Raw genomic sequence first — 27,166 nt, 5'->3', positions numbered from 1 at the left:
TCTTTCAGCATCGACATTCCCTCTCCCATCCTCCAACCAGCAACCCTACCAAACCTCGCAGCAGCACCGCCTCAAACTTCTGCACATCTTATCAAGAAAGCACCCCACGAGATAACCCACATACAATGACCCCCCAAACGTCCACCCGCCCCATCCAGAAACTCTCCAAGGCAGTCGCCAAATGTTCAGTAGAGGTAACCTACAGGCAAAACGAGACTATGACGATTTGTCAAAAAGCCCTCTGAGTGCTAATTAGACCCGAAAATAACATCTAGGCTACTGCGTATGGGAAATGTATCGTGGCGGATTATAACGACGTCACCAAGGACAAGTGCGCGCGAGAATTTATGAGATTAAAAGACTGCTATCTGGTGAGTCGACATGTGCCACCTTATAACCTCGGCCGAACACTGACCGAGGATGGTTCCCTTAAACATCACAGGCCGCAATGAAAAAGGTGTAAACGTTGATGCTTATCATGTCGGAGGTTGATACATATTCTTGACTGTGCGGGAATCTCTTTTATTCTTTCTCTCGTATTTTATTTTATCTTCTTTACTTTACTTAGATTTGACTCTTTTTTTGCATACATGGAGTTCTAAGGTGTATCTTCAAATCTTGACAAGTCGCAGCAGCAGCATGGCCTGCTGAATTTCTTGTTCCTCTTCCGCAATGAGCTCGCTCGTAGCGCCCTCTTGACGCTGCTCGACCGGCCGACGAAGGACCTTTTCGAAGGCAGATGTCTGCGAAACCATCACCTTCTCCAGTCCAATGTTTTCGGGATCGGACAGGACCTGGTATTCCATCTTGACGTCGTCGGTAGGCTGCAGGCCAGCCTTCTTGCGCAGGCGCTGAACCCTGTTGATGATCTCTCTAGCCAGACCCTCCTCGGCGAGTTCAGGGTAAATCTCCGAGTCCAGGATGGTCAGCAACTCGCTGTCGGTGTTGATTTCCAGCTTCTTGGAGGCCTCGTCCTCCTTCACACTTCGGCGCACAACGAGATCGCCCTCCTCGAGGCGGATGCCGTCGACGATGATGTGCTTCTCCGTGAGGTAGCTCTGCGCCTGCTCACTGGTCAAGCCTGGCAGGGCTTTCTTGACTCGTGCCATGTCCTTCTTGAGCTTCTTGCCGAGCACCGGCCAATCAGCCGTGACACTGTACTGGACATTGTACTTCGCCTCGTCTCCGGTGAGCACCAAGTCCCTGATGTTCAGTTCTTCGGTGATGTAGGATTCGAGCGATTTGATGTCATCGAGATATTGCTGGTCGTGATGGAGGACAACCAGGGTTCGGAGAGGCGTCTTCAGCCCAATGCCTCTGCGCTCTCGCGAAACTCGTGCCAGCTCAATGACACGCTGCATTCTTGATACTCTACGCTCAACCTCGGCATCGAACAGCTCTTCTTTGACCTCCGGGAAGGCCAGGAAGTGAACACTCCGAGCGTCTTCTCCTTGCAGCTCCTTGGGAATGTGCTTCACAAGTTTCAGATAGATGGTATCTGACAGGAAAGGTGTGAAGGGGGCCAATCCTCTGCAGAGAGTGAAGAGAACGTCGAAGAGGGCATTGAGTGCGTGGAGGGTATCATTCAGGCCGTTTTCTCCCTTGAGACGTCGTCGGTTGAATCTGATGTACCAGTTGGTGGTGTTGTCAATGAGTTCCAGGAGTCGAGGGACGACGGTGTACAGTCGGTAGCCTTGACATATATGTTAGTGCAACGCTTCAGAAAGCAATTTACCGGGATTTGAGGGATTCCAGCCTTACCTTTCATCTCTTCGTTGACAAACTTCAGCAGACTCTGGCAGCTGGCCAGAATCCACTTGTCCATGACATTCGTGTTGGTAGTCTCCAATCCAACGTTCCACATGTAATCCACTCCCTCAACCTTCTTCAAGAGCGCAACCTGACCCTCGAAGAATTTGTAACTGTTCCAGAGCGGAAGCAGCACCTTTTGGACGACTTCTCTTACTCCAGACTCCTTGAATCGCAGCGGCTCCGCTCGCACAACGGGGGAGTTGATAAGGTAGAGCCTCAGGGCGTCAGAGCCGTATTTGCTCATCACGATGCTGGGGTCAGGGTAGTTCTTCAATCGTTTTGACATCTTCTTGCCGTCTTCCGCCAAGACAATACCGTTTACGACACAGTTCTTGAATGGTGCAGTGCCGAACAGGTGTGTGCCCAGTACGAGCAAGGTGTAGAACCAGCCTCGCGTTTGGTCCAGGCCTTCGGCGATGAAATCTCCAGGGAAGGAGTTCTTGAATTTTTCGACGTTCTCGAACGGGTAGTGTTGACTGGCGTAGGGCATGCTGCCTGACTCGAACCAGCAGTCAAAGACCTCCTCCACACGCCTCAGCGTGCCCTTGCCCATTTTGCTGGGGATGGTGATGTGGTCAATCTTGTCACGGTGAATGTCGTTGAGCTCTCCAGTATAACCACTGAGCTCTCGAAGTTCCTCAACGCTTCCCACGCAAACGCGCTCCTCCAAGTCATCGCTCACCCAGAGAGGGATCGGTGTACCCCAGTATCGGTTTCTTCCCACATTCCAGTCTCGAGCATTCTGGATCCAGCTGGCGAACCGACGCTCCTTCACGAATGAGGGAACCCAGTGGGAGTCCTCAATGTTCTTGAGCATACTGGGGATAATCTCGGGAATGCGAATGAGCCATGAAGGCACAGTCCTGTAGATGAGCGGGGTATCAGAGCGAGGGCACATGGGGTAAGAGTGTCGAATCTGAGATTCAACGACCAGTCGCCCAGCCTGCTTGAGGTACTTGATGATGTGCTTGTCGGCTTCTTTCACGTGCATTCCGGCGAAATCGGGAACGCGGTCGGTAAAGTGACCGGTGTCGTTGATTGGGTCAGGAGGGGGGCGCTTCTCGTTGATGATGCCCGCCTCGAGGGCTACGTTGTAATCGTCCTCACCATAAGCTGGTGCCTGGTGGACAACTCCCACACCGCTATCGGCCGTAACATAGGTGGCGTTGAGGACTCGGAAGCCTACATCCTTGAAGTCTTCGTAGAAGTAGTCGAACAAAGGCTTGTACTTCCACCCAAGCATTTCTGAACCCTTGATCTTGCCAACCTTTGTGAAATCGGCCTTTTTGGGGTCCTTGTAGAGAGTGCCCAGCAGGTTCTCCAGGATGATGTAGGTCTTTCCAGACTTGCCGTCCTTGATCTTGAGGTATTCAAAGTCTGGGTGGGCTGCGAGACCGGTGTGTGAGGGCAGGGTCCAAGGGGTAGTCGTCCAGGCCAGGAGGTGAGTGTCCGGATCGTCCAGCAGGGGGAACGACACAACAACGGCGGGATCGGTAACGTCTTGGTAGTTTTGGTTTGCCTCGAAGTTGCTAAGGGCAGTGGTCAAGACTGTCGAGTAGGGCATCACTCGGTAGCCCTGGTACACCTGTCCCTTGTCGAACAGCTGCTTGAAAACCCACCACAGCGACTCCATGAAGGTCGGGTCCATGGTCTGTGGCAGCACATTAATAACCGTCTCTTTGCAATGTGCAGGAATGTTCAGATGAGCCTGACCTTGTAGTCGTTGTCGAAGTCAATCCATCGCCCCAAACGTTCGATGGTAGTGCGCCATTCGGCAGCGTACCGCATCACGATGGAGCGGCACTCTTCGTTGTACTTTCCAATTCCCAGCTTCTCAACAGCAGCCTTTCCAGAAATCCCCAGCTTCTTGTCGATCTCGTGCTCGATTGGGATTCCATGAGTATCCCATCCGAATCGTCGCTCGACATGATAACCCTTCATGGACCAGTATCGGGGAATGATGTCCTTGATGGTAGAGGCGAGCAGGTGCCCGTAATGGGGCAGACCTGTAGCGAACGGAGGGCCATCATAGAACGTATACGGGGGCCGGCCAGCGGACAATTCCAGCTATTGGATCTTGTCAGAATGCGCACCAGCAACGAAGCATAACGATTTTGCATGGACATACTTGGCGATGGAAAGCGTCGATCTCGCGCCATCTCTGGATGATGGCCTCCTCTTCCTTTGGGAAATCAATAGACATGTTGCCGGTTTCCCTCCTCGAAGAAAGTGCAGTGAGTAGAGGAGAGAATGTGTTGAGATACGCCAGAAAAAAAAGAAGCACAAGGAAAAGCTGACAATTTCAACCACCCACTGCTTCAAGTGCTTGAATTTCGTTCGGCCCGGAGTGAGTCAAAAGTTCGAATGGAGGGGCGTCGAGGCAGCCCCTCATTAATCCTCAGAGGGCAAGTGGGGGGGCTGCGGTTGCGCTCTCAAAAAAATGCATTCTAGTGTTACGGCGCTAAGTCAGTAACAGGAGTCGCTCGTGGCTGGTCTAAGCCGTAATAAGTAACACTCTCCATCAGGCGGTGGCAGCACAGCTGATATAATCCGCGGACAGGCGCGCGCTGACGCATCTTGGATTGACATTCCTATTAACAGCCTGTCAACTTGGGCGTAGAGCTCCGAGGTACCTATACAGACAGCGCAAACAAACCAACCACCCGGATACCGCCCCTGGAAGGCTTCACAGACGGCTGATGTGAGACGAGGTTATGTCCAAGGGCACCCACCTGGCAAATAGAGCGAGAGCGAGAGACGACCGGACCCTGACGCGCTCGCAGCCGTACAGCTCTCGACCATGTCGTTCTTGTTTGGGAGAGGCAGATCGCGGGCAGCTGCCGATCTGCCCAGGCAAGCTCGGGATCACATCATGAAGCTCGAAAGCCCTAACGGGGTCTCCAAGGTGAGCGGCGTAAGCCCCCACGGTTCGCGGTGTCGTCGCAGGCGGTTCCTCTTAACACTAATGTAACACGGTCAGGCTGAAGAGCTTGCTCGCGTGCTCAATCAGATGAAGGTCGTCCTCCAAGGCACTCAAGGTATGCTCATCCGTTCCCCCCCTCTTCTCCTCCACACACAGACGCCGTCACGCTTCTTCCTCCGCACCTCCGTACTGCTACTCCTCCGTCCCACTGTTCTCGGCCGAGCCGTCTGAGTGCATTAACACTGGTCCTAAGAAACTGAGAGCTCACCCGAGCAGATCTATCAGCTCGTCACGGCTCTGATAGACGAAGACCTGCTCCACCTGCTAGCTACCAACCTCTATCGCCTGCCCTTTGAGTCGCGAAAGGATACCCAAGTGATCTTCTCTTATGTGTTCCGCTTCCGGCCGGCGGCCGCGGCTCCCAAGAGCGACCCCATCGCCCTGTCTTATGTGGTGTGTAACAGACCACAAGTCCTAGTTGAACTCTGTCGCGCCTATGACCACAAAGAAAGTGCCACGCCTGCGGGATCCGTCCTCCGAGAGCTCATCAAGAACGAGGCGGCGGCGGCCATAATCCTCTATGATGACGGAGATGAACCGGGATCTAGCTGTAAAGGCCTCAATGCCATTGACCGCAACCGACCTCAAAGCGGCCGAGGCGTGTTTTGGAAGTTCTTCGACTGGATCAACAAGAGCTCCTTTGAAGTTGCTGCGGACGCTTTCACGACCTTTCGGGTGGGACACGATGCTACTAATCTCCCGAAGCGAATGCTCTGAACCACGTTTCTAACCGCTCTTCAACAGGAACTCTTGACGCGGCACAAGGACCTGATCCCGAAATACCTATCAACCAACTTCGACCTGTTTTTTGACAAGTACAACAACACCCTGGTCCAGTCCAACAGCTACGTCACCAAACGGCAGTCCATCAAGCTCCTGGGCGAACTCCTGCTGGACCGCTCCAATTACAGCGTCATGACGGCCTATGTCGATAGTGGCGAGCATCTGAAAATCTGCATGAACCTTTTGCGAGACGACAGGAAGATGGTCCAGTATGAAGGGTTCCACGTATTCAAGGTTTTCGTGGCAAATCCGCACAAGTCCATCGCCGTCCAGAAGATCCTGCTCATGAACCGCGAGAAGCTCCTGGTCTTCCTGGCGCACTTTCTCGAGGATCGGACTGACGACGAGCAATTCATTGATGAACGAGAATTCTTGATTAAGCAAATCCGTAATATGCCATCGACTCCCGTGGTCTCTCAGCGATCTGTCAGCGCATCATAGGGTACATCACCTGTCGGAGGAAGCATACTAGCAGTTAGAAACGATATTGACGAGCGGCTTGCTATACCTCTTTCCTGGTCTTGTTTTGCTTTCTTGTTTCCCCTATTTTGTTTTTGTTTTATTGGCCGCTCTATCCTCATTTGTATTGGAGTTTCATCAGATACTTGGGGAGTTACGGACGGCCTGGCCAAATCAATTGCGGCTCAAGGGACATGCTATAAAGAAGATAATATTACAAACTGATACGGTATGCAGACAGAGGGGTCGGCCGGATAAACTTCATACCCAAATGTTGAACAACACCCTTGCTCTCCGAGCAACAGAATCATGACTTGCTATTGCAGCTTTTTGTTCGTCTCGTTGAGTTGCCGTTCCCGTTCGCGTCACTCCATTCCTGCACCTCGGGCGTCAACAGCTGACTTTGCAGATGGGCTCGTCAAAGTCCCAAGCGTGAGAGTCTCATCGTTGTCTAGAGAGAAGCACGTTGACGCTTTCTCGAGCGTTCTGACTGTTCCACACACTATTGCTGCCGCCTCGTCGCCACTCATCCCCAGCCACATTTTCAGCATCGCTTGCTGCTTCGCCCATGATGATTTCAAGATCGCGCTTTTGCGAACTGAGCCAACTCTTGACGAAGTTGGCGGGGTCTTTGCTCAATGAGGCGAAGAAGGAGTGTTTGGCTTTGGACATTGAGATGGCTTGGACAAGCCTTGCCAACTGTTCGTCCAGCACCGTAATTTGCTTCAGCGTAGCCGCATATTGAGGGTTGTTCAACAACGGGCGCAGGTTAGCCTTCATGGGATCCTGCACCAACACTTGGATATCGTATACTGTAGGCTGAGGGTTTCTGTGGAATTCTTCATCCACCCGGATCGTATATGGCAGGGATATGGGGGGTAGAGGTCGAAGATGCGGCATCACGTATTCGCTGAGCATTGGTATGACACCCGCCTCTCGACCGATGACCTGAATTTGTCAGCATTCATGACAGTTTGTCAGAAGCGGTCAGAATGTAACAAACCGTTTTCAAGTTGGCATCGCAGCGAAAGTTGCGCCTTTCTTCATCGTCCTGCAATCCAGATAGACGTATGTATTCCCACAGTGCCATGACAGCCTCGTGCTGCGTTGCTTCGTTCATGTCGACTATTTGCGCAAGCTCGGGCGTCAGCTGGTATCTTTCAGGCGACTCGTGCCTCTCCAAGTTGATCGTGATATTCATGTTCTCGTCCCCGTTGCGCTTGAAGGTGAATTCGTCAAAGTCAGCCTCGGCTGGCAGCTGGGCACCTGCTTGGGCCTGCGAGCCTTCCGGCCGCCTCCATTCCACATTTTGCTCGGAGCCATTCCGGAACCGAGAGCGGTCAAAGTCCACGGTTATTGATTTGAAAAAATGCGAAAACCTGGGCTTCTTCTGGCTCGGCTCTGTGCCGGAAGGCTTCTGGGCCTTGGTTCCTTCTTGTTTGTCCTCTGACGAAGAGGCTTCGGGCGTCGTTTGCTCGTTTTTCGTTTGCTCGTCATCGTCGAGGAGACAGCCCTCGATCTTCACACGATAAGACGCTTCGGTCGCCGGCGTGAAATCAAAAGAATCTGCATTGAGACTGTTGCCCTGCCAGATCTGGTCTTCGACGGTGTTGCTGATCCAGATTCGCAGCGTCTTGCGCAGCTAGAAAAGTGTAAGCCGTACTGCACATACTCTCCGGCAAAGAATGAAGGGAGGTAGAGGCAAACCTTGGAACTTCGCTTTGCATCATCGAGCACGTCGAGCCGTTTCCGCGTTATCGTGGCGTCAATCAGTCTCTCCACGTCCCTCAGCTCTGCATATCTCTTGACGGCTTCCGGGTCGACGATGCAGTCCTCCACGCCGTCGGGGATGTTCTTGTCCGTCGGCTTGCGACTTCTCCGCTTCGCCAACTCGCTGGCCTGCGCCTGCGCTTGCTGCTGGTGAGCAATTTGCGCCTGCGTAAGAGGGACGGAAGGGTGCGGTCCAGAGGACATCATAGGCCCTGTAAACGAAGTCAGACAAAATGCGATCGGGTCGGGGCAGGTCAGATCACTGGAAAGAGAGAGAGAAACGTACCAATTCCTCCGCGCCGCTGGTTTGGAGGATGCGGCGACCGTTGCGGAGCCTGTTGGCCATAAGCACGATATTGCTGTGGCTGCATCATGGTGGAATCCGACGATGGGACCGATGCTTAGCAGTCGTAAACCAAGATGATTGTCATTTGCGCTGGCTGATGTAAAGCGATATCGCGTCGCGAAACACGGGCGGCGATCCAGTCACGTGCATGCGCCCATCAAGCTGCGCCGCCGCCATCCGCGGAAACGGCCAGGTACCAGGTACCCCGGCAGCCGGATCGTCACTGCAGTGCCTGGAAGCCATCGCCATGTAGGTACATATAGTAGATATCAATACTGATGATGCAACGACGCAAGTCAAGGTGATAATTCAAAGGTCTCCAGGCAAAACCAGACACGTCTTTCTTTTCACACCTTATCACTAACAACCAATCAAGACGTCTTTCACATCTAGAAGACGCACAGTGTGAGAAACATCAGCAAGTTGCAAAGGCTCCCTTTCATCACGGGTGTCCGGCGCAGTATCAGGAACGTCAAAAACCTGGGCAAAGACATAGAACCTCAAGATCCGCCAGTCAGTTACTTCTATTCACTTACCTCTACAAGCCAAACTTATCCTGTCCCGTCAGGAGGGTACGAACCTGCCTGAGTATGTTCGATGTCTTCCATTACCAGTTCCGCCAAGTTGTGCATGTCGCCCCTCACAGTCAGTCGCAAATGCCACCACAGCGCAAGGCGAAAGAGATCTAATGGATAAATAATTTCTTCTAATACTACTAAGTAGGTAGGTGACTTCCTACCCGCCTGTATATACGTGTGTGCCTATGTACAGTGGTATATGTGTAACTATGTACGATGGTAAATTGCTCCCAACAAAACCGCCCTCCTGCAACATCTCCCGTGCCGTCACAGCCGCCCGAATAAAAGACCATCTAGATGAGGCCGTTCTTTAGGTTGTCGTACTTGGAGTCGGGGTAGCTCAACAAGTTCTGAGTCGAGTCCAGGGCCCCAAGAGCTTTGTGACTTGTTCCAATCAGCGAGTCGGATCCCTTCTTGTCGGCCGAGGCCTCCCAGAACATGCTACCACCCAGGCCAAGAGACTTGAGGTAAGACACCTTGGTGTTGATCACGTCGGGGGTATCGAAAGAGATGAGCTCCTTCGAGCTCGGATCGTAGCTGTAGGAAGCCTTGGCAACGTCGTCATACTGGACGGTAGCGCCGGCCTTGGGGAGGGCCTTGTAGTCCCAGACACCGTTCTCCCAGCTTCCAGATCCAATGCCGCTAAAAGGCTGGCCAATGCCAGAGGTGGCCTCGAAGGATCGGCCATAGATGGGCATGCCAAGAACAATCTTGTTTGCAGGAACACCTCCCTTGATGTAGGCCTTGACAGCAACATCAGTGTTGAAGGGCGTGGCGTTGGGGTTCTGCGGGTTGGGATACAGGTTGGCGTCGTGCCCGCTGGCGTTGCTCCAAGATCCGGCATAGTCGTAGGCCATGAGGTTGACGTAGTCCAGGACTTGGCCGAGATCAGCCAGGCGCAGAACGGAGTAGTTGACTTCGCCGGCCGGGGCAGCAATGGAGAGAAGGAAGTGGTAGCCAGGGGCGTATTGTGCGGCATAGGCGTCCAACTGAGATCGGACCTCCTTCAGCAGAAGAATCATGTTGGAGGCCTGGGTGCTGTCTGCAGGGTATTCCCAGTCGATGTCAATGCCGTCGAAGCCCCAGTCCTTCATGAATGTAATGGCAGTTTGTGCGAATCTCTTTCGGTTTGCATCCGTGCTTGCTGCAGATGCGAAGTTGGTGGAATAGGTCCAGCCACCGATGGAAAGCATGACCTTGAGGTTTCGGTTGGCCTTCTTCAGCTTGAACAATTGCTTGGCACAGCCGTACACGTTGGTGCCGACATCGTTCCAGGCTAACGTGGGTGTAAGCATGTATATCTGGGCACAGATGCGCAATCACTCAAAGGGGTCGGGATTTCATACAATCATCAGCATAGTGCTTCTCGGCATCAGCGTAGGTATCGCTGGAGACACTGCGTGGTGGTCAGTAACTGAGGAGCGTCGAGTGTGACTCGTTCAGGAAGAATGCTCAACTTACACAGTGCCGTCTGCTTGGAGGTTCATGAACGAGTAGATGACATGAGTGATGTCCGACGCAACCAAGTCCGCAGGTTGGAAGTTGCGTCCGTAGATGCCCCTATTTATCACCAATAGTCAGTCATTGAAGTTGTGACATCTCCTTCGAAGGAACACTCACCAGTTCGTGAAGTAGACAGCATTCGCAAATCCACTGGCTCTCTTCTCAACAGAACGTTCGCTTGTGCCCAGGGGGCTCGCAGAGGTGAGAGTAGCCTGCAGCGCAGCCAGCAGGGCCACGGACTTGCCGAGGAAGTTCAGCATGGCGAAGCACTTGGGATGCCGTGAAGTATAATACAAAGGTGATTGTGTTGCTCTTTGAGTCTTTTGCTTGTGGCACTGCTGGATGACCTTTCGTCTGGAGTATCGAACGGGAGCCAGATATACTTATACTTCTATCCATGGGGGGTGGAGACTTGAAGTTGAGCTGCTCTAACAAGCATGAGGCTCACTTCCGCTTTACTTCCCCTGCATCCTCTTGCTAACGACATGCAACCCATGCTTTGCTGATAGCATTACTGAGAATCAGTGGCAACGTTATGCCCTGGAACCTCGTCAAGCCCGTGACTCTGGAAGCATGCCACCCTTGTCCCGTGCTCGAATACCAAGCGGCTACCAAATCGTCAGGTTATCGAGACCAGAGCAGTGTGATATCCGGGGCATGAGCCAAAACGACCCGGCCGAAGTAGCAGCCATGTTTGGCTCCGGTGTGGTATCAAAGTAAGGCAAACAGGTTTCCATACTTTGCCAAGTCTAGCAACGTTGCGAATGGTGGTAGTGAGAGCCCAGTTTCTCTGATACGCATGTAAAATGGGGGATTCCTGGCCTGCNGTGGGGGGGGGGCTGAACGCCATCAGGGGTGACGCTGCCAGGCACGAGAGGCCGGCCTGGGGAGCACGCAGATTGCGAAAGGCCGCCATGTGCCCCAAAGCTAACGTAGTGTCTCATCGATCGGACATGTTGGGCGCATGAAGGGTCCCTCCCTCTGCATCGTCAGCATCTGATGACGCCTGTCGATGGCGGGAGCGATATCTGCAGACGCACAGAGGGACAGAGTTCGTCACCGTTGGCAGGCAGCCACGATGGATGATGCGCCTACAACGTGGCATCTCGGGCGGCCCTGCAACCCGCTGGGCATTTGCGACTGCGGGCGTGATGCATGATCCATGACCGGGTTTGGGGGCCCGCAGCTGCCAGAGTTGATGTCTCTGATAATGCTGTACTATCGCGCCGAGGAGGTGGGCAGTTGGCCTTTTGCCGCTTCGGGAAGGAGATTCTGGGGTGCTGCGGGCCTGCCTGGATACCTAGTAGGGCTCCGAGGCCAGGGAACATGAACGCTTTCCCCTGCATCTCCAGCTGACACCACCACTAATCCTGAGCTTTACTCGTACGAGCAGGTAGGCCCAAGCTTCTGTAAGGTCTAGTATGTAAGCTTATACTATGGGTGGGAGCAGGTGGTTTGGCCGCCAGGGAGCTCAAGGGCCAGTTGATGGCGGTTCGCACAAGCGGATATACCGCTTCCAGCACAGGCGCATACCCTATCGTGGGAGAGTCGCATCGTGGGGTTGCTCTACGGAGCATGACATCCCGTTTTGCTGCCCAAAGGAGTTTGCTCTGTGGACTTCCATCTCGGGGGTCCTGTTCCCAAACATGTGCCGATGTTGCGTCTTCATGCGAGCGTGTGGCTTGGATTCCCGCCTCTACCTTTTCGTCCCGTCATTTCATGCCCCAACTACACCCCGTCAAATGACACAGCGACCCATGAGTCGATAATAGAGCCCGTCCACGCACAAGCATCACCGTGTACGTGAGGGATCGTGCCCGGTAGGCAATCGTGATAAAATCAGATCGGAGACAAGACGCAACGGGATGATGTCCATGACAGACCCCATGGTTGTGGTGGAGCACAGGTGCCGCGACTTGAAGGTACTGTAAGTCGGTAGTACTAGGTAAGGTATTTCAGATGAGATGAAACACGGCTAGCCGGTATCTGGCATTCCCCCCGTCACACGCCGATTTGGACCTGGAGCATGCGCTTCTCGAAAGAGACAGATGCGCTTCGTGATCTGACAATCTGCTGCTATGACCTACCTGATGGGGAATCGTCGTCGCTTGCTAGAAGGGCCGCTTCTGTGTCAGGCGGAGAATAATGGCCTCGAAAGTCTGACCGCACGAATCAGCATCGATATACAGGCAGTAATAACCTAGTAATTAAGGTAAAATCATTTGCTCCGTGAATTAAGCCGTGAAGCGGGGGACCGAGCAGCACTTGCGCAACCCTGTCATGTTTAATTCGCATCTGAGTTTGCCAACCCGGCGCTTATTTTGCCTAGGTATCATTGAAACTGCCGTCCCTGTGAGATACTACTCGAGGCGACATAAGCCTGGAGAGGTACGAAATCCTAGGTAGGTTAGTAGGTAGTAAGAAAGGCATGATCCTTCTTGGTAGCCTGCAGAAACAATTCTGATAGATGTCAGATCCAAGCATCAAGAACGCACAAGATGATTATACCAGGTAAAGTATTTGGGGGGGAAGCCTTGGCAACGTCGTCATACTGGACGGTAGCGCCGGCCTTGGGGAGGGCCTTGTAGTCCCAGACACCGTTCTCCCAGCTTCCAGATCCAATGCCGCTAAAAGGCTGGCCAATGCCAGAGGTGGCCTCGAAGGATCGGCCATAGATGGGCATGCCAAGAACAATCTTGTTTGCAGGAACACCTCCCTTGATGTAGGCCTTGACAGCAACATCAGTGTTGAAGGGCGTGGCGTTGGGGTTCTGCGGGTTGGGATACAGGTTGGCGTCGTGCCCGCTGGCGTTGCTCCAAGATCCGGCATAGTCGTAGGCCATGANCCCCCCCCCCCCCCCCCATATCCTACCTTGCCTCTGCCTCTATGTGACCAGAACCGCCAGCATCAAGGGCAAGCGCTGCCTGGTGCAATCTACGACAGAAGACGCAGTTGCAGACGTGATGCAACATTCGCTGGCTTGGAAGGCAAGAGGAGCGTGCCCGTCTGGTCAACGCTTATCGTTCTGGTGTGGCATCATGTTTCTGCCTCATTGGCCGCAACCTCTCCCCTCTTCCTATGAACCACCTCCACCAGAACGTCTTTGTGCCGTCAACGGAGTATCGCGTGCGATGCTGAACTAACCGGTGGTCGGCTGGGCGATCCGAACTTCACAGCCTTGTATTGTTACACCACCCATTATTCGATGAACTGGCTCTCGGCCGGCCCTCAGAACCGCAATCTTCCGTTCCATGCGTGTCCCCTGGGCAGTATCATCTAGACAGCTTCGGCTTCACCTGATTTAGCCGTGCAAGACTGGGGGTCGCGGCCAGTGGGCCTGCTTGCAGCGGTTGACTCGTGCCATGGCTTCTTCCACGGGCCTAGAGTACATGACGACGAAGCATCCCGCCTATGTTCGGCATGAGGGGGGGAATGCGCCAAATGTCACCTGCCTATTCCCTAGATCTGATTCTGGATATGGCTCACTAGATGGCTCCTCTACAGACTCACCACGCCACTCCCATTCCAGTCCAGTATCGCACCTTGGGGGGCAGGGTTCCCTTCATGGCCTGGAGTTGTCAGCCGGACGGCCAGAGTCGGAGGCGTCATCGCGTCTTTCCCAGTCGAAGCGGAAGCCGTGCCCAGTCCCGGCGGTTTATCACCCAATTGTTGCGTGGAACCCGCAGCAGCTCAACCTCTCGCCTGGCAGCAAAGATGGGGCAAAGACGCCGCTCGCCCAGCGGAGATGCGATGCTGGGGGCCTACGCAGCCCGGATAGATTCGTCCCTCAACGGGAAAGTGACAAGTCGAGCAAGCAGGTGTACCAGACCACGAAGCCCCTCCAGGATCTCTCGCCGGTTGAGAAACTATTGAGGAGAAAGGGGGCCTCTTCGACTCAGTACTCAAGACCTCAGCGCCCTCCAGGACGTGCGTCGGACAATGCCCGCATGGCACTGGATGGCCATCCCCGCAGCCAAGGTTGTCCCTTCTCTAGAGAAAATGGAGGCACATACTTGCTAATTTGGTGTTTATAGCGAGGAGCCTGGTCCCATCGAATACCCCCTCGGGAGCCAGACAACCAAGTCAGGGAAATGTATGGATGGTGGGCGGCGTGGCCCCTGGAACACCCGAGATGGACCGCAACCATCGTCGACACCCTCGAGGCGTGACGCCGGCTCGCCTCTTCATTATGTCTGTGGGTACGATGAAACCCAGCCGCCGCGATGACTTGCAATTCTACCATGGTCGTGTTGCCTCTGCCCTCAGGATTGACCGTATTCGCCGCGTACTGGAGTTCACCTCTATCAGATCTACACCCCCTGAGTCTCCTATTCGGGCGATGCCATTGCTTGCAGACCTAGAGCATGGCTCATGGGCCCAGAGTGCTGATGCCGACGATCTACGTGGGCGCCTTGGTATGAAGTCAATGCCACAATGCCCACTCCGAGAAGCAGCATTTCATTAACTTTTGGCATTCCAGGCGATGGCATTGCTCCACTAAGGCGATCTCTCCCTACAGCCCCCTTTAGGTACCCCAATACTCTGCCTAATAACTTTGAACCACCAAGCTAACGAATATTCAAAAGAGTCCTCGATGCCCCTGATCTGCGGGATGATTTCTACTGTTCTGTTCTAGCATACTCGTCCAGCTGTCAGAAGCTTGCAGTCGGCCTAGGAAATGTCCTGTATATCTGGTCTGAGGGGTCAGGGCCTCAGGCCATGCATGGATCTGCTGCGTCCCATGTATGGCTAACGTCAGTTGCTTTCTCGTCAGTCCAAGGAGGAAAATGCATCCTGGCCATAGGACGTTCAGACGGAAGCTTGGTGCTCAAGTCCACTTATGACGCTCTTCCGCGCTTCCAGGTGCAGCAGCCCTTTCCGGTATCTTGCGTGAGTTGGCGCCCGACAACGGCCCTGAGACCCTCCAGAAACCCATTCAACCCCGGAATCGCCGTGCAGACGGAGGATTTGATCATTGGCGACGATAGCGGCGTGGTGTACTACTATGCAGTAGAGTGGCCCATGGGCTGGGAGGTCACACGAGACACCTGGCCAGGAACTATATATCTCATCGCCAAAGTTTCACTACACACTCAGCAGATTTGTGGCTTATCGTGGTCGCCCAATGGGAAACTCTTCGCGACCGGGGGAAACGATAACTTATGCTGTCTCCTTGATGCAGACAGCGTGCTCGCCGAGAAGCAAGAGTCTGTCCAGCACAAGCCGCACTGGCCGGGATGGCATTTGGCCACTGCAAGCACCCAGGATGGCTTGGCCGGCCAAACGCGAGGCTCGGTGCCCCCGGGATGCCTGCCCAAGCACGATGAAGCGACCAACTAGGAGGAAGCAACCAGCGTCCAACCCCCAAGGCCGTCATCCATGGCGATTCGGAGATTGGGTCCTGGGGCTGAGAAGCATCGTTGGATACACAAGGCCGCAGTCAAGGCCATTGCATTCTGCCCGTGGCGTGAAGGACTGGTTGCAACCGGCGGCGGTTCCAACGATAAGTGCATCCACTTCTACCATACAAGTTCAGGCGCGGCTTTGGCCACGATAGCGGTTTCAGCTCAGGTGACGGCTCTCATCTGGTCATCAACGAGACGTGAGATTGCTGCTACCTTTGGGTACACAGAACCGGAACATCCTTACCGGATCGCCGTATTCAGCTGGCCCGAATGCAAGCAGGTGGCGGCGATTCCCTAGGAAGGAGAGCTTCGAGCGCTGTATGCCATCCCTTTTCCCCGAGGGCCGGCAAAGACAAAGGCGACGTACCACGATCAGAAGAATCGCGAGGGCTGCATTGTTGTGGCGTCGAGTGACAGGAGCGTCAAGTTCCACGAGATTTGGTGCAACGAGGGCAAGATCCTGGGAGGGGGGAGGGGAATGTTGGGGGGCAGTGGTATCCTCGACAGCCTTGAGGGAATTGACAACGAGGAGGGGGATGTGATTCGCTGATGGCTTTCCCAGCCACGGCGCAAATTAAAGACTTAAACAGCGTCATTGTGAGAATTCTAGATTGCAAGACCAACAATCATACCTAATTATATAGTACTATGAGTGAGCGCATCTACCCATGGGGAACGAATATTGAACTGAAGTGAGAATCCAACGCAAGGCGAAAACATCGAAACAGAAACAAAAGGGATGAATGACTATCGCGCCAGCGGTCTATATACTGACTGACTACTTAGTTGTGCGCCGTAACAAAGAAAACCACCCCCAGGAGATTGGCAACGATTCGGTGGTCAGCAATCCTTCAACGCCAACGCCAACGCCAACGCCGCTTTATGTGAGAATCCAGCCATGACATGTCTTTTGTGTGTGTCATTTCAGGATAGCAATCAATAGCACAAGAATAACAATGAGAATGAAGATGATGGCCATCTGTTTGTTCTCCGAAGCGCCCTTTGCAACTTTGCCCAGAGCCCTCTTGGCTCGATCTACTCGGCTCTGGTGACGATTCGTCACATGGTCGACTTCGTCCAGAATGGCCATGTGGCTTTCTAACTCGTCTCCAATCTGCATGCTTAGCTCCCGCTGCCGGCCGATGGACTCCCCCAGGCGATCAAGATGCTCGTCTTGCTCCTGCATGATCTGAGAATGGTACTCGTATATCTGCTGGTTCGACATGCCGGCGGCGTTGTCGCTGTACCCCAGCGAATCCGACGAGGCATTCGGGTCGTCGTGGTAGCGGCCGAAGAGCTCCTGGGTTGGCGACCGGGGCGTTTCGCTGAACCGCACGGTCTTGGGTTTGCGGCCGGCTCTGTGGGCTGAGGATGCGAAGTCGTCCGTCTCGTCGCCGGCCGCAGGATCGGGCGTGTGGGCGGAGGTGCCGGCGAGGGAATGAAATTGAGCTATTAACTCGTCAAACTGCTTGTGCAGTGCCGGGAGAGAGTCGGCAATGGCTTGCGCGCCCCTGGTTGGAATGCAGAGTTAGCACATGAAAGCCGACGACTGCCACAAGCATCTGTCGCATCTGCGTTGGAAAATGCTTCCAAGGGCGGGCGGGACAAACGCTTGATCGCCGGCCTGCTGGAGGCGGGCGCTCTCCTGGTCGAGCGAGGCGATGCCATTCCGGAGCTGGTCGAAGGAGCGCGAGATGTCACCGCTGAGAGAGTCGTCGTCGGGATTGAGGGCTTTGGCGCGTTGCCATTCGAGCAGCGACAGCTTGATGTGGTCGGCGAGCAGGAAGAGCTGTGATGGGCTGGACATTTTTTTTTCTTTCCTTCTTTCTTTATTTCTTTATTTGCTTCTTTTTATTCTTGCTAAGAGAGATGGATTGGTGGAAGCATTCAGCGGAAGCTCGAGGGCATCGCCGGGTGATTTGTGTCCGTAGTTACGCACTAACAAGGGAAGTTCAAGTTGTCGTCGCAGTGCGGTGGCCGTTTTGAGCTAGAGTCGCGGAGAACTGGGCGGTTTGGGGCGGGTATCGGATACCTCTGAGCTTTCCCGGGGAAGCTCGTTTCTGCACCGTTGTATGTCTGAGCTGAGGGAGCTACAGAGGTATTGGGTACTTGAGCTGAAGTGCAGCTACTTAGTACTACTAGGAGGTACCTACCTACTTAGAAAGTAGATCCCGGGTACTTTAGCCTACATCAAAGAGGGAAACAGAGAGACGAATGAAAGAAGATGGATTGAAGAAGAAATGTAGGCTCCTCTATCAGGTTGAATAGCGATCTCTGCAAAGCAAGCCCTGGAATCTCATACCGAAATTTAAGGTATGAGGCTTGCCTGCTATCTGCACACGTAATCGAGATGTGTGGTGGTTACCTTATACTTTCACTACAGACGGATACTAGACCTGATCGACTTACCGCATGCTTTTAAGACGCATCTTAGACTTCAGACGCAGCCGAGGATCCAAGTTGATGCGCCATGGTCTGCTTGGCCTGTCCCAACGCCCTCCGCCCTCGCTCGACCTTCGCATACAAGACGCGACCCTCGCGGCACTCACAGCACTCGCCAACGCTCGTCCACGCTCTCTCCACATCCGCTCGCCATCTATCATGCTGATCGCTGTTTCGCGCCTCGAGCTCACATCTGGACAACTTTCCGCAAGCCTGCTGGATCCTCGATTCCCAGTAGCATGAGCATCGTCCTGCCGGGTAAGCCGCAGTCAAGACTCCAAGGTCTGGCTATTGCTTATTGGAATAACCTGCATCTCAATGTAAGAGAGAGAGCCAACTGCCCCTGTCGCCTGTGAAGCTGCTCGATAGCACATAAGCTTACCGCATGGTCCCTGGACCAACCAGGCATACGTCACCGGAAATGCGTTTACCATCCTCGACGGTCTGCAGACCATCGTCCAGACAATCTACGACGAGAATGACGAGCCGCTGCAGGCTATAGCCATCGACGAGCTGACAGGCAAGATCGCCGTGGCGACAACAGGGCAGGTCCGGATATACAAGCCGTCGGGAGGGTCACAGGAAGATGCCCTGAAGGTCGCGCCATCTTCGCTGCTAATCTACATGGCAACATGGGCTAACATGTCAACAGTGGGCGCTCCAATTTGCCTCTGGCATACCGCACGACGACACCGAGATCATACCAGCATTGTCTTGGGGCAGCTCGGAGGAGCTTCTAGTTGCAGGCCGGTGCCTCTCCCTATATGCCACAGGCGAGCACTTGGAATACCTGTGGGAGAAGAAGCTTCCTTGCCCTGCCAAGATCGCAACACTGTCGTACGACTCGGCCTACATCGCCTCTCTCTCCCATCATGATAACCTTCCAAAAGTCTGGCGCCGCCTGACCTACGGCCCCAATGACGTCCGATTCGACTTGGCCTACCTCCGCCACCCGGACACCGTTACGAGCATCAGATGGCGCAAGCCGTTTCACGTGGAGCAAGCCACAGCCAACGTTCTGTATACCAGCTGCATGGATGGCTATGTACGCGTGTGGATTCCGACAGACACGGCAAGCGGATGGAAGTGGCAGCTCTGGGGGAAGATCGATGTTGCTCAATCGATGCCAGACAATATTAGTCCGCCAGACCCATGGCTGGTTTGCTTCATAGATGGGCGAGACTTCACCGCTTCTGTGGAGAGGGCCATAGAACAGCGAATGGCGGATGACAGCAGCACCGACGATGTAGCATTGGACCATCTAGTAGCCATTGCGAACAGGAGCCCAGAGATATGCCTCGCCATGAACCGGTCAGGGTTCTTGACCGCCTGGGCTCTGGAAAACGTTGGCAGCACCTCCTCGGACGAGCGCCAGATTTTCAACATTGCGCAGACAACATCGCCAGAACTCGAGAACTTCTCTAGCCTTCTACCCTCGGACGACTTCTCCCATCTGGAAGTGGAAACGTACTGCAACCGGAAAACCGGGCAACTGCGCATCCTACTACATGTTTTCGATGGCAGGATCGCGATTTTCGAATGCAGCGCCGCTGATCTATTCGATCCCACGGCCAATGATAACCGGCTGCTGCTCCGTACGATATGGACCGGCCACTCTGCCTCGATCAAGAAGATAGTGCGCAACTTTAGCGGCCGAGCAGTCGTGTCGAGGACGAAGGATGGCGAGACCATCGTGTGGAACCACGCGCTGACGACCCGGCCAGGATCCTCTAGTCTTTCTTTCACTCGGCGCAGCACGATTCCCGAGAACGGCCACATCCATCGCATTTGTGTTCTTCGCCAAGGCCGCTTCGCCGTTTTCCTCAGAGAGAATGTCATATCACTCTGGGATTGTCGGCGCTCAAAGGGTGCCATACTTGCCCGTAGGACATACGAGGCCTCGGGGGACCCCCTCTGCCTCATCATCTTACCCAAACCGCAGCATGTGCACTACACAACCGCGCATATCGCCATGATTACCTCCAAGGGGCGTGGGATCGTCTGGCAGCTCAGTCTTCCGAACTATATCAAGGAGCCAACGAGCACTTCTGGTGCGGGCATCGAGCAGTTCTGTCTGGTTGACCTCAAATCGGCCGAAGACTTGAAGTATGTCCTCCCAGTTGACCCCGCTGGCTCTGGCCCCATTTCATCCGAGTTCCTCGACATCTTTGCCCGGGATATTGCCATAACTTGTACTCATGCCGGTCGGATCGAGCTCTGGACGGCTCGTGTCGACCCGCAACGGAAGACCGTGGGGTGGCTCTCGACGTGCCACGCCGAGACGAGCTTCTCCGAGCCAGCATTAGCTAGTGGCAGTATGCTCAAGAAGGCCGCGATCGTAAGCTCCAACAGGTCGAGGCTTGCTATTTGGGACGTTGGCGGCTCTCGCCTAGAGTTTAACGAGGACTATGAGTTTCAAGACGCCGTCCAGGATCTTGATTGGACTTCAACTCCTGACGCCCAGTCGATACTTGCTGTTGGATTTCAGTACCGCGTCATTCTGCTATCCCAAATGAGGTTCGACTATTTGAACAAGGGCCCAGCATGGGCGCCCATCCGTGAAATTATCACCCGCGATCTGACGCCGCATCCGATTGGGGACTCGACATGGCTCGCCCATGGCCACCTCCTTGTCGGGGCGGGTAATCAGTTATTCATCTACGATCGACGGGTTGGCATGGACGAGTCCCCTACTGCCGATCTCAGACTGCCTCATCGTCAAGACGGCACGTGGGATCTCTTCGAGGCAGTGCAGAGATTCAACGGTCCTCTCCCAGTGTTCCACCCTCAGTTCCTAAGTCAATGTATCCTCGCAGGCAGGAACAAGCTCGTGCGGCGAATACTCGTGGAGCTTCATAAAACGTTGAAGTTCCTCCTCCCAGGCGACTCCGTGGACAACTACCTCGGGATTGACCTGGAAGAGTTCTATGAGCCAAACGCGGTATGGTTCAGTTCACAGTTCATCTCGGATTCGTATAACTAATTCCATGCATAGGATAACAGCGGTCAAGTATTCAGCACTGGATTAAGCTATCTAGATGCACCCTCCAGGAGCGAGGATGACGAAGTTTTCACCGAGGAAATTGCCACTTCAATCAACGAAAAGCTCACTCGGTTGGGCATACCGCAGCTCTCCGGCCATGAACAGATCCAACTGGTGGACATCATTGAATGCGTAGCACTGGTGGAGCGAGAGCGTCGTTCCATTGATGAAAACGGAGCCCGGTTTATGCTCTTTTTCAGACAGCACGCACTTCGGAAAGGCCGCACCAACGAGATACAGCTCTCATGGAGAGAGATCAACTGGGCATACCACTCGGAGAGTCAGGATATTCTTTCGGATTTCGTGACTCGTCAGAATCACAACGTTTTACTGTGGGAGCACGCCCGAGAGAGCGGTATCTTCATGTGGCTCACCGATACGCAGCATCTGGTTTGTGACGCGAAAGGAAGAGTTTGCAGTACCGAAGCGCTAACTTTGAATAGCAACGGCAGTTCGAGGCTGTCGCAAGAAGTGAATACACCAAGGACGGAAACCGGAGCCCAGTGGAATGCAGCCTGTTCTACATAGCACTTCGCAAGAAGACGATACTGCAAGGACTCTGGCGAATGGCCGGAGGGGACAAAGAACAAGCTACAACTCTACGTTTCTTGGCTCACGATTTTGGAGAGCCGAGATGGCGCACAGCTGCGCTGAAGAATGCATATGCGCTCTTGAGCAAGCGACGGTTCAGTAAGTTTAGTTAGGGGGGGGCGCATTCCAACGACATGTTCATCTCTAACGGGCAACAGAGTATGCGGCCGCCTTCTTTTTGTTGGCTGATCGACTGGACAGTGCCGTTGAGGTCTGTCTCCGTCAACTGAAGGACCTTCAGCTGGCCATCGCCATCACGCGCGTGTACGAGGGCAGCGACGGGCCTGTGCTGCGGAAACTGCTGCAGGAGGAGGTCCTGACAGTTGCAGCGCATGAGGGGAATCGCTGGCTCGCCTCTTGGGCATTCTGGATGCTGGGAAGGAAAGACATGGCAGTGAGAGCGCTTGTTGTGAGTATCATTCCCAACAAAATGCCATCAAGCTTTGCAAAGGGAGGCTCCCGGGGGCTAACATACTGTTGCTACCAAGACTCCTGTATACACGCTCCTCGAGACGCCTTCTTCGCCGGATCTCAAATCCCGGTCTTTCTTGACTGATGACCCTGCCCTGGTCGTGCTCTATGCTCAGCTGCGACAGCAAACGCTGCAAACGCTGCGCGGAGCGTCCAAGGTGTCGCCGAAGGCGGAGTGGGAGTTTGTCCTCCACAGCGCAAAGCTTTACGATCGAATGGGCTGTGACCTCCTCGGTCTGAGTCTAGGTATATATATCCCCTTTTTCCTTGCCGTGTCCTGTCTTCAATCAACTGTTAGGTCGCAGAAGCTAACGAGAGGAAATGAAACCGATAGTGCGAACATGGGAGTTCCAACAGCAAACGAAGACTAGTCTTGGAGGCGACTTGAATCCATTAACGCTGTTGAGGCGGCGAAGCTCGCTTGTTGTCAACGACCTGCATACGTCTGAGCTCCACGCGAAATTCATGAATGAGCGCGAGCAGGATAGGCGTCCTGCACCGCCGCCGTCGACGTTCCACGAGCCTGACGCTGCTTCATTGCTCGATAGTTTTGGTCTGTAAAAGGGGGGTTGACCGGTCGGCATTATGTGGGCCATGGAAGAGTACGAATAGAAGGCAAAGCCAAAGCCAAAGTAATCAATAGCAATATGTCAATATCCATGCGTGTACTCCCATATCCGTATCCTGGTATCCGAAGCCTTGCCATTAAAATCCCATCTCAGGCCTTTTCTTAGTATGACTTAAAAAATCGCCCAGCATTCTGAGCATCCTGCACTACCATCAATTCTGTCGGGGAAATCGAGAGCGACATTAATCGACAGCCTTGCTGGTCTCCAAGAGAATGCGCATCTTAGTCGCCGTAATCGTCCTCGCCATCTCCTCCCTTGAGGTTCGCGTCCTTGCGGATCGGAATCTTGATGCCCTGAGCCGCAAACGTCTTGCTAAGCGGCGTGCTCTCGCAGACGCCGGGGAACTTCTTGGCCGAATACACATTGAACACTTCGCTGAAACACGATGCCAATATCGGAGCCCTTCCCGTGTTGACCTTGGCGCCATTCTGTCCCGCAACGGGGCCGACGTTTACGAAAGAGAATCTCAAGCTATGTAGGCATAAAGGTCAGCATCTTTTCGACTCGTGCAGGGCTAGTTGGGGCGACAACGGTCTTACCGGAATGGACCTTCGGTTCGGACACTCAGGTCTTGCAAGACAAACCAGATGCCCAGGTGCTCCGACGTATCGGTGAGGCGGAATGCGCTTGCGGCCAGGCTCCCAATGAGGTTCCTGGTGAACATCCCCTGGGGCTGCCCGCCCACGACGGCCATCTTGGTCAGGGCGTTCTGGTCCTGTACATATCCTCTGAAGCCCCCTACCGTCGATTGCATCGCCGCAGGAGGACCTGTCTCTGCGCGGTATGCCTGGTGCTGTGGGAAATACTGTTGCGGTGGGCCGTATGTGCCGTTTGGAGGGTACGCTGAAGAGGCTGTTACGATTTTTGCTTCGATGGTTAGCAACAAACACAGACAATGGCTATTATTCAGGACCGGAATTACCTTGAGTGTAGCTGGGCTGCGTCTGATATTCCGGAGCATAGTTTGCGTTTTGTGACACGCTGTAAGGCGCCTCACGACTCGGGGGAGGGACGCTTTGCCCATACGGCGTATGGGAGCTCTCACCAACAGCAATCGATGCATACGGATACGTCACTGTGGACGAGACCGACGGGCTGCTGCTTGTGGAAGAGCGGACGAGATTGACTTCGCGGGTGCCGTCCTCGTTCCAGAGATCAACGTTGAGCACGAACATGGAATGGTCGATATCACTGAGGTGAGTGGGTTAGATCTCTTGTCGGGCAGATGCAGGAGCGAGCACGATTCGTTCAACACATACTTGCAGTCAATCTCCTTCCCGGTAGCGACATCAATGATGATCAGTCGCACGCACGGCGGTGGTGTTATTGGTCGTCGATCCTATGTAGCTGTGAGCGATCTGCATGACATCGCCGCAGGACAGCAAAGGCTACCTTGTCACCGAAGCCGCACATGCGGGCGCGTCGAGGCTGCTGGACAACATCGAGACTGTGAGGCCCAATTAGCTGCAGTCCACGTCCAATCGAAGGGCAACCAACGCGCTGCGGCAAGACTTACTGATACCTCCGACCCGTGGCCTCATCGACGTTGGAGATTGGCAGAAGCAGGTTCGCCGATGCAGCCTGTTGCGACTCGGAGTGGACCAAGGCACCGGCGGCCATGCTGGGATACGGCTCCTGGGATCTGGATGAGTCGTCCAGCGCGCGGTGGGAGTGGTCCCTGCGCTCGGCAGTGCCCGGATGGGGATGGCCGGGCTGGGACGAGTCCAGCCGCGGCGGCAACGGGTCATGCTGCAGATGGTGTGAATGCGTGCTGTAGCTGGCCACTGGAGGAGGCAGCCGGTGGTCGCGCTCGTGGTGCGGATGCTGCTGCGGCTGCTGGTGATGGCCGTGGCCCGGATGAAGCTGGAAGTGATGCGACTGAGGATGCAGGTGTGGAGGAGGCTGGCTCTGGATCGGAGACTGGGGGACGGCGCCGAGCGGGAGACGCGGCGGCGGCTGGTGATGGTATAGGTGGTCGAGGGAGGCCGAGTTGGACGCGGAGCTGGCGCTGACGATGGGCGGGATGAGGGACGGCATCGAGCCGTGGCCTCCGTGGCCTCCGTGACCCCCGTGGCCTCCGAGAGGCAGCTGCCGGGGCAGCTCCGAGGAGCCGTAGGCCGAGTTCATGGTTGATTACGGCGACGTCCACGGCGGAAAGGCGACCGGCTCCAGCATATAGCTGCCCTTGTGGATATCGAGATCGATCAGAAGAAAGTGACAAGACACGAGCGACGGAGCATGACCAGGTACAAGTCAGGTAAGGATGCAGCGCTCTAGCGGGCTGCCTAGGCCATTCCCGGAATAGCGATGTGCTGCTCCAGACGGGGGGATGGATGACAGAGATGGAAATGTTTTAGTGGGAAAGCCTGGCGCGCTGCTTGGATTATATACGACCATGCCGGCTTAGTCGTAGCTGAGGGGCGAAGGTAAGACAGCGGGAGGACGAAGGAGTAAGACGATGATGTTTCGAATAAAGCAGGGCGAAAGATGGACTATCAAAAGATCTGGCGCTTGTGCACAACTTCAAGTTCAGCTACTGTACCCATAATTGTCCGTATCTATATTTAGATGTATAGACTAGTACACATAGCTAGTATCTATACCCAAGGCATTGAGAAAGATGCATTTACAGTCCAAAGTAGAACAACCAACACTCATAGTGCATCGATTTATTAATAGTCTATTGTATGTATGTGTGTGTGTGTTATGCTGCTGATCCTAGTACTACTCCCCGATGCAAGCCAAAAAAAAGAGAGAAAAAAAGAATCTGTCATGAAACATTTCCACAAACATGACAACACAAAATCCAATGACAACACAATATCCCCACGCACAGCACCAGCATAGTTGTAGCATGGCGCGCATCATGCCCGCGCCCCTTCTAGTAGGTCGCCTGACCGCTGCACCACGCAGCCCCCATGACACACGGAGCCCTCATAATGCTGCAAATGACAACATCATGAGAGCCACGCGCAAACCAAGCCAAATTCAAATGTCCCAGCTCTCAAGACTTGTCCTGCTTGCGACGCTGCGCCCCCGAGCCCAGAGACACGCCAGAGGCAATGGACGACAAGTCTACTTCGGCCTCGGTGATGGCGAGCTTCTCGTTGGGCTTGAACCGCTTGAGAACAGCCCGTATCATCATGATGAACCAGTAAAAGTTGAGCGAGTTGAGCGTCAGATTTGACATGACATAGGAGATTGCGAGCCAGGCCGGAACGGTGGACTCCTGCGTCGCGAATTCCATGACAGGCGACTCGGCAATAGATACCTTCGTCGGGTGCACATTGACAGCAGCCCACATGTCCCTCATTACGCAAAACGACTGGAAGGTGCCATAGATGAGCCGGCAAGAGAAGAAGCTGAAGAGAAGAAGAATGCCGTTGTAAAGCTGCGCGCGAGATCCAGTCATGTTGACCTTGTCGAAGAACCAGTGAATGTTGAGGAACGGCGTGGAGAGCTCCCATAGTATGAAGACGCATCCGTAATAGTTGACGAGGGGGCGCTGGGCAGAGGTCAGTAAAAGGATCACCAAAGACCGAACACATCATCTCTGGAGGAGCAACGTACAAATCCAAGGGTGTAGACGAGCAGAGCCGCGATGGCGTGCGCCAAAGTTCCCAGCCCGAATACGTCGAGGTTCAGGCTGGTCACAAACAGATCCCATACGAAATACCCAGCAGCCAAGGCCTGGACCATACCGGCAGCACCAGTATAGCCCCATACTCTCTCTTCCCAATCCATATTCTTCCTTTCCTGGTCAACAAACATGACCCAAATGGCGATGACATTGATCAACGTGCTCTGGATGAAAGACACGACGTGGGCGTCCCAGTTCAACCGTCTTTTGCGAGATAGCTTGTTGTAGTGCTGAGGTGCCAGCAATCGTGACAGCATGGGCGAGACTGGCCAGAAGATGGCCGAATAGAAGAGCGCGGACAGGAGGACTTCGTGGATATGCCGTGGCAATGAAGGAAGGTTGAGGCAGTCAGACCATGGCTGCACCAGCTCGGAGAGCCATGGTATCGGCGGAACGAAGAAAGGGTCTTTCATTCTAAAGAACAGGCCGTCTTGGGATGGATCGCAAGAGGCGCAAGTTGGTTGCTTCTATGGCGGGGGACGCATGGAAATGTTGGGATTGCTCGCGTAGCGTGCGCAAGTTGCCGTAGTAGTAGGCAATATGTAGTATTAGAGCAGGGGGGGGGGCTTAGGGGCGAAATGATGGCTACCAGCCTGGGGAGGGGCTCGCTCACATGAGAGGCTGCTACTGGCTTGGATGTCATGTCTACGATAAGTAATTTATATATTTAAGAGAGTAATTTAACTATTTAAAAAAATATTATCTTTGCTT

The 27,166-nt window shown here is 54.2% G+C and overlaps 12 protein-coding genes across 12 annotated transcripts; 5 read left to right on the top strand and 7 right to left on the bottom strand.

Annotated features, from left to right (window-relative positions):
- Positions 1-40: 40 nt before the first annotated feature.
- Positions 41-452, top strand: CCMA1212_003312 (uncharacterized protein; the record flags this gene model as incomplete). Its single annotated transcript, XM_073700664.1, has 2 exons — positions 41-194; positions 276-452. The coding sequence occupies exons 1-2, from the start codon at positions 126-128 to the stop codon at positions 450-452; spliced, it is 246 nt and encodes an 81-aa protein (XP_073560100.1). The 5' UTR covers positions 41-125.
- A 159-nt stretch (positions 453-611) lies between these two features.
- On the bottom strand, positions 612-4,015 carry CCMA1212_003311 (Isoleucine-tRNA ligase; the record flags this gene model as incomplete). Its single annotated transcript, XM_073700663.1, has 4 exons — positions 612-1,693; positions 1,762-3,463; positions 3,526-3,879; positions 3,941-4,015. 4 exons carry the CDS (start codon positions 4,013-4,015, stop codon positions 612-614), a joined length of 3,213 nt encoding a protein of 1,070 aa, XP_073560097.1.
- A 669-nt stretch (positions 4,016-4,684) lies between these two features.
- Positions 4,685-6,019, top strand: CCMA1212_003310 (Conidiophore development protein hymA; the record flags this gene model as incomplete). The annotated part of the gene is made up of 4 exons (XM_073700662.1): positions 4,685-4,726; positions 4,793-4,960; positions 5,012-5,470; positions 5,540-6,019. 4 exons carry the CDS (start codon positions 4,685-4,687, stop codon positions 6,017-6,019), a joined length of 1,149 nt encoding a protein of 382 aa, XP_073560098.1.
- A 459-nt stretch (positions 6,020-6,478) lies between these two features.
- On the bottom strand, positions 6,479-8,181 carry CCMA1212_003309 (SWI/SNF and RSC complexes subunit ssr3; the record flags this gene model as incomplete). The annotated part of the gene is made up of 4 exons (XM_073700661.1): positions 6,479-6,985; positions 7,041-7,679; positions 7,745-8,019; positions 8,094-8,181. The coding sequence occupies 4 exons, from the start codon at positions 8,179-8,181 to the stop codon at positions 6,479-6,481; spliced, it is 1,509 nt and encodes a 502-aa protein (XP_073560558.1).
- Positions 8,182-9,024: 843 nt separating this feature from the next.
- Positions 9,025-10,494, bottom strand: CCMA1212_003308 (Endochitinase 46; the record flags this gene model as incomplete). Its single annotated transcript, XM_073700660.1, has 4 exons — positions 9,025-10,007; positions 10,078-10,127; positions 10,193-10,291; positions 10,352-10,494. The coding sequence occupies 4 exons, from the start codon at positions 10,492-10,494 to the stop codon at positions 9,025-9,027; spliced, it is 1,275 nt and encodes a 424-aa protein (XP_073560557.1).
- A 2,210-nt stretch (positions 10,495-12,704) lies between these two features.
- On the bottom strand, positions 12,705-13,076 carry CCMA1212_003307 (Chitinase 1; the record flags this gene model as incomplete). Its single annotated transcript, XM_073700659.1, has 1 exon — positions 12,705-13,076. One exon carries the CDS (start codon positions 13,074-13,076, stop codon positions 12,705-12,707), a length of 372 nt encoding a protein of 123 aa, XP_073560486.1.
- A 420-nt stretch (positions 13,077-13,496) lies between these two features.
- CCMA1212_003306 (Meiotic fizzy-related protein 2) lies at positions 13,497-16,189 on the top strand (the record flags this gene model as incomplete). Its single annotated transcript, XM_073700658.1, is given in 6 exon segments — positions 13,497-14,212; positions 14,269-14,649; positions 14,715-14,763; positions 14,821-15,529; positions 15,575-15,919; positions 15,938-16,189. The coding sequence occupies 6 exon segments, from the start codon at positions 13,597-13,599 to the stop codon at positions 16,187-16,189; spliced, it is 2,352 nt and encodes a 783-aa protein (XP_073560485.1). The 5' UTR covers positions 13,497-13,596.
- Positions 16,190-16,287: 98 nt separating this feature from the next.
- On the top strand, positions 16,288-17,434 carry CCMA1212_003305 (uncharacterized protein; the record flags this gene model as incomplete). Its single annotated transcript, XM_073700657.1, has 5 exons — positions 16,288-16,291; positions 16,426-16,523; positions 16,583-16,729; positions 16,766-16,999; positions 17,117-17,434. 5 exons carry the CDS (start codon positions 16,288-16,290, stop codon positions 17,432-17,434), a joined length of 801 nt encoding a protein of 266 aa, XP_073560488.1.
- Positions 16,559-17,446, bottom strand: CCMA1212_003304 (uncharacterized protein; the record flags this gene model as incomplete). The annotated part of the gene is made up of 2 exons (XM_073700656.1): positions 16,559-17,150; positions 17,250-17,446. 2 exons carry the CDS (start codon positions 17,444-17,446, stop codon positions 16,559-16,561), a joined length of 789 nt encoding a protein of 262 aa, XP_073560487.1.
- Positions 17,447-17,989: 543 nt separating this feature from the next.
- Positions 17,990-22,747, top strand: CCMA1212_003303 (Regulator of V-ATPase in vacuolar membrane protein 1; the record flags this gene model as incomplete). Its single annotated transcript, XM_073700655.1, has 9 exons — positions 17,990-17,996; positions 18,034-18,401; positions 18,487-18,678; positions 18,734-21,022; positions 21,077-21,514; positions 21,568-21,814; positions 21,874-22,124; positions 22,204-22,432; positions 22,521-22,747. The coding sequence occupies 9 exons, from the start codon at positions 17,990-17,992 to the stop codon at positions 22,745-22,747; spliced, it is 4,248 nt and encodes a 1,415-aa protein (XP_073560482.1).
- A 289-nt stretch (positions 22,748-23,036) lies between these two features.
- Positions 23,037-24,942, bottom strand: CCMA1212_003302 (Velvet complex subunit 2; the record flags this gene model as incomplete). Its single annotated transcript, XM_073700654.1, has 6 exons — positions 23,037-23,286; positions 23,355-23,667; positions 23,738-24,006; positions 24,075-24,154; positions 24,208-24,262; positions 24,332-24,942. The coding sequence occupies 6 exons, from the start codon at positions 24,940-24,942 to the stop codon at positions 23,037-23,039; spliced, it is 1,578 nt and encodes a 525-aa protein (XP_073560481.1).
- Positions 24,943-25,819: 877 nt separating this feature from the next.
- CCMA1212_003301 (uncharacterized protein) lies at positions 25,820-26,940 on the bottom strand (the record flags this gene model as incomplete). The annotated part of the gene is made up of 3 exons (XM_073700653.1): positions 25,820-26,320; positions 26,386-26,885; positions 26,937-26,940. 3 exons carry the CDS (start codon positions 26,938-26,940, stop codon positions 25,820-25,822), a joined length of 1,005 nt encoding a protein of 334 aa, XP_073560484.1.
- Between the last annotated feature and the right edge of the window lie 226 nt (positions 26,941-27,166).

The sequence above is a fragment of the Trichoderma ghanense genome (assembly GCF_004382785.1).
Source record: "Trichoderma ghanense strain CCMA-1212 chromosome Unknown scaffold_3, whole genome shotgun sequence".
NCBI lineage: Eukaryota > Fungi > Ascomycota > Sordariomycetes > Hypocreales > Hypocreaceae > Trichoderma > Trichoderma ghanense.
The sequence above is the reverse complement of the archived record's forward strand: the minus strand, read 5'-3'. Positions and strand labels throughout refer to the sequence as shown.